Genomic DNA, 12,648 nt, shown 5'->3' on the forward strand with positions numbered 1-12,648 from the left:
AAGGGCATTCTATGCCATCAAAAGAAACATAAATTTCAACATACCAATTAGGATTTGGCTAAAAATACTTGAATCAGTCATAGAGCCCATTGCCCTTTATGGTTGTGAGGTCTGGGGTCCGCTCACCAACCAAGACTTCACAAAATGGGACAAACACCAAATTGAGACTCTGCACGCAGAATTCTGCAAAAATATCCTCCGTGTACAACGTAGAACACCAAATAATGCATGCAGAGCAGAATTAGGCCGATACCCACTAATTATCAAAATCCAGAAAAGAGCTGTTAAATTCTACAACCACCTAAAAGGAAGCGATTCACAAACCTTCCATAACAAAGCCATCACCTACAGAGAGATGAACCTGGAGAAGAGTCCCCTAAACGCTTGTAAAACCAAATGCATGCTTTTCAACCGGTCGCTGCCTAAACGCTAGTAAAACCAAATGCATGCTTTTCAACCGGTCGCTGCCTGCACCCGCATGCCCGACTAGCATCACCACCCTGGATGGTTCCGACCTAGAATATGTGGATGTCTATAAGTACCTAGGTGTCTGGCTAGACTGCAAACTCTCCTTCCAGACTCATATCAAACATCTCCAATCGAAAATCAAATCAAGAGTCGGCTTTCTATTCTGCAACAAAGCCTCCTTCACTCACGCCGCCAAGCTTACCCTAGTAAAACTGACTATCCTACCGATCCTCGACTTCGGCGATGTCATCTACAAAATGGCTTCCAACACTCTACTCAGCAAACTGGATGCAGTTTATCACTTTTGCAGTTTTGTCACTAAAGCACCTTATACCACCCACCACTGCGACTTGTATGCTCTAGTCGGCTGGCCCTCGCTACATATTCGTCGCCAGACCCACTGGCTCCAGGTCATCTACAAGTCCATGCTAGGTAAAGCTCCGCCTTATCTCAGCTCACTGGTCACGATGGCAACACCCATCCGTAGCACGCGCTCCAGCAGGTGTATCTCACTGATCATCCCTAAAGCCAACACCTCATTTGGCCGCCTTTCGTTCCAGTACTCTGCTGCCTGTGACTGGAACGAATTGCAAAAATCGCTGAAGTTGGAGACTCTTATCTCCTTCACCAACGTCTATTGGTAAATAGCCCACCCTTTTTCACCTACCTCATCCCCATACTGTTTTTATTTATTTACTTTTCTGCTCTTTTGACATTTGTAATGTCTTTATTGTTTTGAAACTTCTGTATGTGTAATGTTTACTGTTAATTTTTATTGTTTATTTCACTTTATATATTCACTTTATATATTATCTACCTCACTTGCTTTGGCAATGTTAACACATGTTTCCCATGCCAATAAAGCCCTTGAATTGAATTGAAATTGAATTGAGAGAGAGAGACAGAGAGAGAGACGGAGAGAGAGAGAGAGAGAGAGAGAGAGAGAGAGAGAGAGAGAGAGAGAGAGAGAGAGAGAGAGAGAGAGAGAGATTGATTAACATTGCTACCGGTTGTGCATTTTTTGGTTTTGATTGTTGTGCGCCCTGTCAACAACTTGTGGTGCCTCCCCCCTCTCATGCACAATTGGGAGCATACTGATATCTGATGTGAATCTGATATCTGAGGTCTGATGTGAATCTCTGCTTTGTCCCCTTTAGTAAATTAAGTCATTTTCTTCGGAGGATCCTTAATTGCAGTTAATTATTGGATGTTTACTTTAGGTTCTTTGAATGCTCAAATTGACTTGTACAAAGAAAATCTACCCTTCCCCCCATCATCTGGAGTGCCCTGGGAGGCTGTAAAGGTCTTCCTGAGGGGCCACATAACCCAACATGCCTCACACAAAAACAAATGGAATTTAAGAAGCAGATACAAATCAAATCAAACTTTATTTGTCACATGCGCCGAATACAACATGTGTAGACCTGTGAAATGCTGACTTACAAGCCCTTAACCAACAGTGTAGACCTTACTGTGAAATGCTGACTTACAAGCCCTTAACCAACAGTGTAGACCTTACTGTGAAATGCTGACTTACAAGCCCTTAACCAACAGTGTAGACCTTACTGTGAAATGCTGACTTACAAGCCCTTAACCAACAGTGTAGACCTTACTGTGAAATGCTGACTTACAAGCCCTTAACCAACAGTGTAGACCTTACTGTGAAATGCTGACTTACAAGCCCTTAACCAACAGTGTAGACCTTACTGTGAAATGCTGACTTACAAGCCCTTAACCAACAGTGTAGACCTTACTGTGAAATGCTGACTTACAAGCCCTTAACCAACAGTGTAGACCTTACTGTGAAATGCTGACTTACAAGCCCTTAACCAACAGTGTAGACCTTACTGTGAAATGCTGACTTACAAGCCCTTAACCAACAGTGTAGACCTTACTGTGAAATGCTGACTTACAAGCCCTTAACCAACAGTGTAGACCTTACTGTGAAATGCTGACTTACAAGCCCTTAACCAACAGTGTAGACCTTACTGTGAAATGCTGACTTACAAGCCCTTAACCAACAGTGTAGACCTTACTGTGAAATGCTGACTTACAAGCCCTTAACCAACAGTGTAGACCTTACTGTGAAATGCTGACTTACAAGCCCTTAACCAACAGTGTAGACCTTACTGTGAAATGCTGACTTACAAGCCCTTAACCAACAGTGTAGACCTTACTGTGAAATGCTGACTTACAAGCCCTTAACCAACAGTGTAGACCTTACTGTGAAATGCTGACTTACAAGCCCTTAACCAACAGTGTAGACCTTACTGTGAAATGCTGACTTACAAGCCCTTAACCAACAGTGTAGACCTTACTGTGAAATGCTGACTTACAAGCCCTTAACCAACAGTGTAGACCTTACTGTGAAATGCTGACTTACAAGCCCTTAACCAACAGTGTAGACCTTACTGTGAAATGCTGACTTACAAGCCCTTAACCAACAGTGTAGACCTTACTGTGAAATGCTGACTTACAAGCCCTTAACCAACAGTGTAGACCTTACTGTGAAATGCTGACTTACAAGCCCTTAACCAACAGTGTAGACCTTACTGTGAAATGCTGACTTACAAGCCCTTAACCAACAGTGTAGACCTTACTGTGAAATGCTGACTTACAAGCCCTTAACCAACAGTGTAGACCTTACTGTGAAATGCTGACTTACAAGCCCTTAACCAACAGTGTAGACCTTACTGTGAAATGCTGACTTACAAGCCCTTAACCAACAGTGTAGACCTTACTGTGAAATGCTGACTTACAAGCCCTTAACCAACAGTGTAGACCTTACTGTGAAATGCTGACTTACAAGCCCTTAACCAACAGTGTAGACCTTACTGTGAAATGCTGACTTACAAGCCCTTAACCAACAGTGTAGACCTTACTGTGAAATGCTGACTTACAAGCCCTTAACCAACAGTGTAGACCTTACTGTGAAATGCTGACTTACAAGCCCTTAACCAACAGTGTAGACCTTACTGTGAAATGCTGACTTACAAGCCCTTAACCAACAGTGTAGACCTTACTGTGAAATGCTGACTTACAAGCCCTTAACCAACAGTGTAGACCTTACTGTGAAATGCTGACTTACAAGCCCTTAACCAACAGTGTAGACCTTACTGTGAAATGCTGACTTACAAGCCCTTAACCAACAGTGTAGACCTTACTGTGAAATGCTGACTTACAAGCCCTTAACCAACAGTGTAGACCTTACTGTGAAATGCTGACTTACAAGCCCTTAACCAACAGTGTAGACCTTACTGTGAAATGCTGACTTACAAGCCCTTAACCAACAGTGTAGACCTTACTGTGAAATGCTGACTTACAAGCCCTTAACCAACAGTGTAGACCTTACTGTGAAATGCTGACTTACAAGCCCTTAACCAACAGTGTAGACCTTACTGTGAAATGCTGACTTACAAGCCCTTAACCAACAGTGTAGACCTTACTGTGAAATGCTGACTTACAAGCCCTTAACCAACAGTGTAGACCTTACTGTGAAATGCTGACTTACAAGCCCTTAACCAACAGTGTAGACCTTACTGTGAAATGCTGACTTACAAGCCCTTAACCAACAGTGTAGACCTTACTGTGAAATGCTGACTTACAAGCCCTTAACCAACAGTGTAGACCTTACTGTGAAATGCTGACTTACAAGCCCTTAACCAACAGTGTAGACCTTACTGTGAAATGCTGACTTACAAGCCCTTAACCAACAGTGTAGACCTTACTGTGAAATGCTGACTTACAAGCCCTTAACCAACAGTGTAGACCTTACTGTGAAATGCTGACTTACAAGCCCTTAACCAACAGTGTAGACCTTACTGTGAAATGCTGACTTACAAGCCCTTAACCAACAGTGTAGACCTTACTGTGAAATGCTGACTTACAAGCCCTTAACCAACAGTGTAGACCTTACTGTGAAATGCTGACTTACAAGCCCTTAACCAACAGTGTAGACCTTACTGTGAAATGCTGACTTACAAGCCCTTAACCAACAGTGTAGACCTTACTGTGAAATGCTGACTTACAAGCCCTTAACCAACAGTGTAGACCTTACTGTGAAATGCTGACTTACAAGCCCTTAACCAACAGTGTAGACCTTACTGTGAAATGCTGACTTACAAGCCCTTAACCAACAGTGTAGACCTTACTGTGAAATGCTGACTTACAAGCCCTTAACCAACAGTGTAGACCTTACTGTGAAATGCTGACTTACAAGCCCTTAACCAACAGTGTAGACCTTACTGTGAAATGCTGACTTACAAGCCCTTAACCAACAGTGTAGACCTTACTGTGAAATGCTGACTTACAAGCCCTTAACCAACAGTGTAGACCTTACTGTGAAATGCTGACTTACAAGCCCTTAACCAACAGTGTAGACCTTACTGTGAAATGCTGACTTACAAGCCCTTAACCAACAGTGTAGACCTTACTGTGAAATGCTGACTTACAAGCCCTTAACCAACAGTGTAGACCTTACTGTGAAATGCTGACTTACAAGCCCTTAACCAACAGTGTAGACCTTACTGTGAAATGCTGACTTACAAGCCCTTAACCAACAGTGTAGACCTTACTGTGAAATGCTGACTTACAAGCCCTTAACCAACAGTGTAGACCTTACTGTGAAATGCTGACTTACAAGCCCTTAACCAACAGTGTAGACCTTACTGTGAAATGCTGACTTACAAGCCCTTAACCAACAGTGTAGACCTTACTGTGAAATGCTGACTTACAAGCCCTTAACCAACAGTGTAGACCTTACTGTGAAATGCTGACTTACAAGCCCTTAACCAACAGTGTAGACCTTACTGTGAAATGCTGACTTACAAGCCCTTAACCAACAGTGTAGACCTTACTGTGAAATGCTGACTTACAAGCCCTTAACCAACAGTGTAGACCTTACTGTGAAATGCTGACTTACAAGCCCTTAACCAACAGTGTAGACCTTACTGTGAAATGCTGACTTACAAGCCCTTAACCAACAGTGTAGACCTTACTGTGAAATGCTGACTTACAAGCCCTTAACCAACAGTGTAGACCTTACTGTGAAATGCTGACTTACAAGCCCTTAACCAACAGTGTAGACCTTACTGTGAAATGCTGACTTACAAGCCCTTAACCAACAGTGTAGACCTTACTGTGAAATGCTGACTTACAAGCCCTTAACCAACAGTGTAGACCTTACTGTGAAATGCTGACTTACAAGCCCTTAACCAACAGTGTAGACCTTACTGTGAAATGCTGACTTACAAGCCCTTAACCAACAGTGTAGACCTTACTGTGAAATGCTGACTTACAAGCCCTTAACCAACAGTGTAGACCTTACTGTGAAATGCTGACTTACAAGCCCTTAACCAACAGTGTAGACCTTACTGTGAAATGCTGACTTACAAGCCCTTAACCAACAGTGTAGACCTTACTGTGAAATGCTGACTTACAAGCCCTTAACCAACAGTGTAGACCTTACTGTGAAATGCTGACTTACAAGCCCTTAACCAACAGTGTAGACCTTACTGTGAAATGCTGACTTACAAGCCCTTAACCAACAGTGCAGTTTTTTTATTTTTTTTATTTTTTATTTCACCTTTATTTAACCAGGTAGGCTAGTTGAGAACACCTTTATTTAACCAGGTAGGCTAGTTGAGAACACCTTTATTTAACCAGGTAGGCTAGTTGAGAACACCTTTATTTAACCAGGTAGGCTAGTTGAGAACACCTTTATTTAACCAGGTAGGCTAGTTGAGAACACCTTTATTTAACCAGGTAGGCTAGTTGAGAACACCTTTATTTAACCAGGTAGGCTAGTTGAGAACACCTTTATTTAACCAGGTAGGCTAGTTGAGAACACCTTTATTTAACCAGGTAGGCTAGTTGAGAACACCTTTATTTAACCAGGTAGGCTAGTTGAGAACACCTTTATTTAACCAGGTAGGCTAGTTGAGAACAAGTTCTCATTTGCAACTGCGACCTGGCCAAGATAAAGCATAGCAGTATGAGCAGACAACAAAGAGTTACACATGGAGTAAACAATTAACAAGTCAATAACACAGTAGAAACCAAAGGGGGAGTCTATATACAATGTGTTCAAAAGGCATGAGGTAGGCAAATAATTACAATTTTGCAGATTAACACTGGAGTGATGAATGATCGGATGGTCATGTACAGGTAGAGATATTGGTGTGCAAAAGAGCAGAAAAGTAAATAAATAAAAACAGTATGGGGATGAGGTAGGTGAGAAAGGGTGGGCTATTTACCAATAGACTATGTACAGCTGCAGCGATCGGTTAGCCGCTCAGATAGCTGATGTTTGAAGTTGGTGAGGAAGTTGAAGTTAACTCAAGAAAGAGTTAAGAAAATATTTACCAAATAAACTAAAATGACAATAACGAGGGTATATACAGGGTCAATGTGTGGCGGTACAGGTTCGTGTAGGTAATTTGTACATGTAGGTAGGGGTGAAGTGACTATGCATAGATAATAAACAGCATTTAAAAAAATATATATTAATTTTACCTTTATTTAACTAGGCAAGTCAGTTAAAGAACAAATTCTTATTTTCAATGACGGCCTAGGAACAGTGGGTTAACTGTCTGTTCAGGGGCAGAACGACAGATTTGTACCTTGTCAGCTCGGGGGTTTGAACTTGCAACCTTCCGGTTACTAGTCCAACGCTCGAACCACTAGGCTACCCTGCCGCATAGCAGCAGTGTAAAAAACAAATGGGGTTGGGGGGATGTCAATGTAAATAGTCCGGTGGCCATTTGATTAATTGTTTTGCAGTCTTATGGCTTGGGGGTAGAAGCTGTTAAGGAGCCTTTTGGCCTTACGGTCAGACGATGATCAGCTCCTTTGTCTTGAACACATTAAGGGAGAGGTTGTTGCCCTGGCATCACACTGCCAGGTTTCTGACCTCCTCCCTATAGGCTGTCTCAACGTTGTCAGTGATCAGGCCTACCACTGCTGTGTCATCAGCAAACTTAATGATGGTGTTGGAGTCGTGTTTGGCCATGCAGTCGTAGGTGAACAGGGAGTAGAAGAGGGGACTAAGCACACACACCTGAGGGGCCCCAGTATTGAAGATCAGCGTGGCAGATGTGTTGTTGCTGAGGTGTTGATGAGGTGTTTTCTTTCCAGGGTCTTTAGCTTAGTGATGAGCTTTGTGGGCACTATGGTGTTGAATACGGAGCTGTAGTCAATGAACAGCATTCTCACATAGGTGTTCCTTTTGTCCAGGCGGGAAAGGGCAGTGTGGAGTGTGATTGAGATTGCGTCATCTGTGGATATGTTTGCAAATTGGGTACCCAGGTGGATGCTGTTGATGTGAGCCATGACCAGCCTTTCAAAGCATTTCGTGGCTACCGACGTGAGTGCTATGGGGCGGTAATCATTTAGGAAGGTTACCTTCGCTTTCTTGGACACAGAGACTATGATGGTTTGCTTGAAACATGTAGGTATTACAAACGTGGCCAGTGAGAGGTTGAAAATGTCAGGGAAGACACTTGCCAGTTGGTCCGGGCATGCTTTGACAACACGTCCTGGTAATCTGTCTGACCCCGTGGCTTTGTGAATGTTGACCTGTTTAAAGGTCTTGCTCACATCGGCTACTGAGAGCGTTATCACACAGTCGTCCAGAACAGCTGGTGCTCTCATGCATGCTTCAGTGTTGCTTGCCTCGAAGCAAGCATAAAAGGCATTTAGCTCATCTTGTAGGCTCACGTCACTGGGCAGCTCGCGTCTGGGTTTCCCTTTGTAGTCCGTAATAGTTTTGAAGCCCTGCCACATCCAACGAGTTTCAGAGCCGGTGTAGTATGATTAAATCTTAATCCTGTACTGACGCTTTGCTTTTTTGATGGTTCGTCTGAGGGCATAGCGGGATTTCTAATAAGCGTCCGGATTAGTGTCTCGCTCCTTGAAAGCTGCAGCTCTAGCCTTTAGCTAGCTGCGGATGTTGCCTGTAATCCATGGCTTCTAGTTGGGATATGTACGTACAGTCACTGCGGGGACGACATCTTCAATGCACTTATTGATGAAGCCAATGACTGAGGTGGTATACTCCTCAAAGCCATGTCTTACCAGGCATAGCTTCTCTGTCCTGCCGGTGCATGGAAAATCCCATCAGCTCTATATTGTCCGTGTCGTAATTCAGCCACGACTCGGTGAAACCTAAGATATTATTTTTTTATGTCCCGTTGACAGGATAATCTTGGTCATTGATCATCCATTTTATTTTCCAATGATTGGAACATTGGCCAATAGAACGGATGGCAGTGGGGTTTACTCACTCGCCAACTAATTCTCAGAAGGCAGCCCGACCTCCGCCCCCTTTTTCGCCGTCTTTTCTTCACGCAAATTACATGGATTTGGGCCTGTTCCCCAGAAAACAGTAGAAAACAGTATATCCCTCGCGTCGAACTCGTCAAAGAAAAAATCTTCTTCCAGTTCGAGGTGAGTAATCTCTGTTCTGATGTCCAAAATATATTTTCGGTCATAAGATATGGTAGCAGCAACTTTATGAACAAAATAAGTTTAAAAAATAAGTTACAAATAAGTTACAAACAATGCTTTCGCATAACAAAATAGTTGGTTAGGAGAACGTAAAACATCAGCCCTCCCCTCCGGGGCCATTCAGAATTCGGGTTTAAATTTAATACTGTACGTCTAGCAAAAATCTGACAGTTGAAATACAAATTCAATACCTTCCTCACTCAAAAAGTGGAAATCTTTCTATTTAGGGCTAGGCAGAAATATTTTGAAGAGAGGGATAAAGAGGGGAAATTACTAGCAAATTTCAGCAAACAAAAGGAATCTCTAGGCACTATACCTGCTGACCAGAACAACACATGAGATCAGGAGGGCTCACTGCTGACCAGAACAACACATGGGATCGGACAGGCTCACCGCTGACCAGAACAACACATGGGATCGGGCAGACTCACCGCTGACCAGAACAACACATGGGATCGGGCAGGCTCACTGCTGACCAGAACAACACATGGGATCGGGCAGGCTCACTGCTGACCAGAACAACACATGGGATCAGGAGGGCTCACTGCTGACCAGAACAACAGATATTAGCTCTGTATAGGTCTGAGTCTAATGCAGAACCCATTGTTATTTGTTACATACACATGTTTAGCAGATGTTATTGCCTGTGTAGCGAAATGCTTGTGTTTCCATCTCTAACAGTGCAGTAATATCTAACAGTAATATTTAACAATTTCACAACAATACACACAAATCTAAAGAAAATGGAAAATGGAATTAAGAATATATAAATATTTGGCGAGCGGGGGACAAAATGGCGCCATAGAGAGAACACCCTGTTTCAGCGAGCTCCCGTGGCATTCATACATCTCTTTCTACATACATTTTGTAGGTTGAAAAAGTGGTAGAATGTTTCAGCGAGCTCCCGTGGCATTCATACATCTCTTTCTACATACATTTTGTAGGTTGAAAAAGTGGTAGAATGTTTCAGCGAGCTCCCGTGGCATTCATACATCTCTTTCTACATACATTTTGTAGGTTGAAAAAGTGGTAGAATTAGCTAAATAAGTTCTCCTACAATGAGTCTAGACGGCTACTTCTCAAACATTTCTGACAACATGCCCAGCAGAACTACAAAGAACTCGACCAAAACCACCATCCCTGTAGATGTGCAGGAGGAGCTAGCTAACGTTAGCGAAGCCACTGCGGATCCAGGCACAATGGAACTGGTGATTCAAAGGAGGATGTATAACATTACTAAAGTCCTCGATGTTAAGAAAGGAACGGTCTTGGAAGCAATAGCGGGCCATTCAGCTGAATTACAGAGGGTTGTCAAGCATGTTGATGAGGTGGAAGGAATAATTGCTACTGTGGAAACTTCAACTACATCAATAGACACTAAGATAAAGGCACTTGAGAAACAGGTGCAGAGCAAAATGACGAGACTTGGATAATCGAGGACGCAGATGAAATATCTGTGTTGTGGGACTCCCGGAAAACACTGGAGGGACACGTTCTGTAAAAAAAATTGAGGAATGGATCCCTGGCTACCTACAAATTGACACTAAGGCTGGTCGTGTGAAGCTGGACAGAGCCCATCACTCTCAAGCACCGATACCCGGTCCCAACCAGTGTCCACGGCCGGTGGTTATAAAGTTCCACAACTTCACCGACAAGCAGCGCGTCATGGATGCGGCTAGAAACATCGGCTCTGACTGTAGTCAACGTAAAGGTCCAAAGGTCTCATTCTTCAATGATTATTCAAAGCGTTTGATGAGGTGAGGAATAGACTCAAGAGAGTGAAGATGGACTACGCACTGCTGTACCCAGCGACATTGAGGGTTATGGTCAACGGATCACCTAAAAAAACTCTACACACCTGAAGAGGCTGCTGCGTTTATCGACTCTCTCGGGTAAATAACTTTAAGCTGCACCCCGCTGCATTGGATAACTTTTTAATTGAATCTGATCATGAAGCAGTGGGCTAAGTTCTCATGTACTCCGGTTCAGTGATATTCGTATCTTTATTATTTTTCTTGCTAAAGTAACTGCCACTGTAGCTCAGACGGAGATGTGTGTGAATCCATATTGGTGCCCAGGCTTGGTTTTAGGTGGAAGAGCCTCAATCTTTTTCTATTGATTTTCATGTCCATATATATAAAGGATGAGGCTGTTGAGCGGCAATGCGGATTTAAGAGTCTACATTGGAAAGTTGAAATCCCCTGCATGTTAGCTAGTGGGAAAACCCCCTTTTGGATCTTTGAACGTTACATTTTTGGGTTTAGTATAGTTCGGGTTCAGGGTTCATATTGTTTGTTTATGCTCGGTGAGATTGAGGAGAGTTCAACACATGGGAAAAGGTACCACCCCATGTTTACAGTAGGATTCAGTCTGGATATTGATTGGTCAAAGTGCAATGGCAGGTAACAGACTGAGTGTATGTACATGGAACATTAGAGGGAGCCATAACCCCATTAAAAGGAAGAAACTACTGTCTTAAATTTTTTTTATATATATATATATTGATATCGCCCTGTTGCAAGAAACTCATTTGGATGATAAGGAGCACCTGAAATTACAACAAGGGGGGGGGTCAAGTGTTTTTCTCATCATTTACATCCAGAAGTAGAGGTGTAGCAATTCTTCTTAAGGTGTTGAATTGTGTGAAAGATACATTTGGTCATTTTGTTCTAATTAATGGTACTTTACAAGGGCAGAACATTTTTTTCAGATTTACAGATGCACAATTGAGAACATCCTGTACCACCACCTGGTACGGCAACTGCACCGCCCACAACTGCAGGGCTCTCCAGAGGATGGTGCGGTGTGCCCAACGCATCACCGGGGGCAAACTACCTGCCCCCCAGGACACCTACAGCACCTGATGTCACAGGAAGGCCATAAAGATTATCAAGGACATCAACCACCCGAGGCACTGCCTGTTCACCCTGCTATCATCCAGAAGTCGAGGTCAGTACAGGTGCATCAAAGCTGGGTTTACTCAATCCTGCACTGTAGAGGCTGATGCCCAGTATACATGGAATCACTGGCCACTTTAAAAATGTTTACATACTGCTTTACTCATTTCACATGTATATACTGTATTCTAATCTACTGCATTTTAGTCAATGCCATTCCGACATTGCTCCTCCTAATATTTATACATTTCTTAATTCCATTATTTTATTTTTAGATGTGTGTTGTTGTGAATTTTTAGATGTTACTGCACTGTTGGAGCTATGAACACAAGCATTTCAATACACCTGCAATAACATCTGCTAAATATGTGTATGTGACCAATATAATTTGATTTGATAACACTGGTTACATTTCTGGAACTTTTCTGTGATGGGGTAGACTGCCCTGACATTCAGACTGTGCTGAAGATTATTCTGATCCATTATGGCAACACGTCTATCTAACATAGTCCTTCAGATGCACAACTTGTTGTCTGAGTCTCTAGAGGTCGAGGCTGTGGTTGAATGGCCTCGTCAGGTTCTAGGCAGTGTGTCAGGCTTTTCCTGGTCAGTGTCTGTCATTTATAGTCCATTGTCCTGACTGTGGTTGTATCCACAGTTTCACAAAAGAAACATGTCGCATGGCCCTCTTGCTATTCCTTTCCAGGACAACAGAGTTCCCCTTCCTGTCCATGCTAAATATGTGTATGTGACCAATAAAATGTGATTTGATCAACAT

General features: G+C 42.9%; 1 protein-coding gene across 3 annotated transcripts in view; it reads right to left on the reverse strand.

The window, feature by feature from the left end:
- asmt2 (acetylserotonin O-methyltransferase 2) overlaps positions 1–12,648 on the reverse strand; it is a 75,861-nt gene that overhangs the window by 5,164 nt on the left and 58,049 nt on the right. Inside the window, exon 9 of one of the 3 annotated variants that reach the window (XM_031787612.1) lies at positions 9,405–9,479. The exons of the other annotated variants lie outside the window; for them this stretch is intronic. Within the exon in view, the coding sequence (XP_031643472.1) occupies positions 9,439–9,479 (41 nt within the window). The 3' untranslated portion in view covers positions 9,405–9,438. The remainder of the gene's footprint in view (positions 1–9,404; positions 9,480–12,648) is intronic. 3 annotated transcript variants of the gene reach the window in all.

The sequence above is a fragment of the Oncorhynchus kisutch genome, linkage group LG14, assembly GCF_002021735.2.
Source record: "Oncorhynchus kisutch isolate 150728-3 linkage group LG14, Okis_V2, whole genome shotgun sequence".
NCBI lineage: Eukaryota > Metazoa > Chordata > Actinopteri > Salmoniformes > Salmonidae > Oncorhynchus > Oncorhynchus kisutch.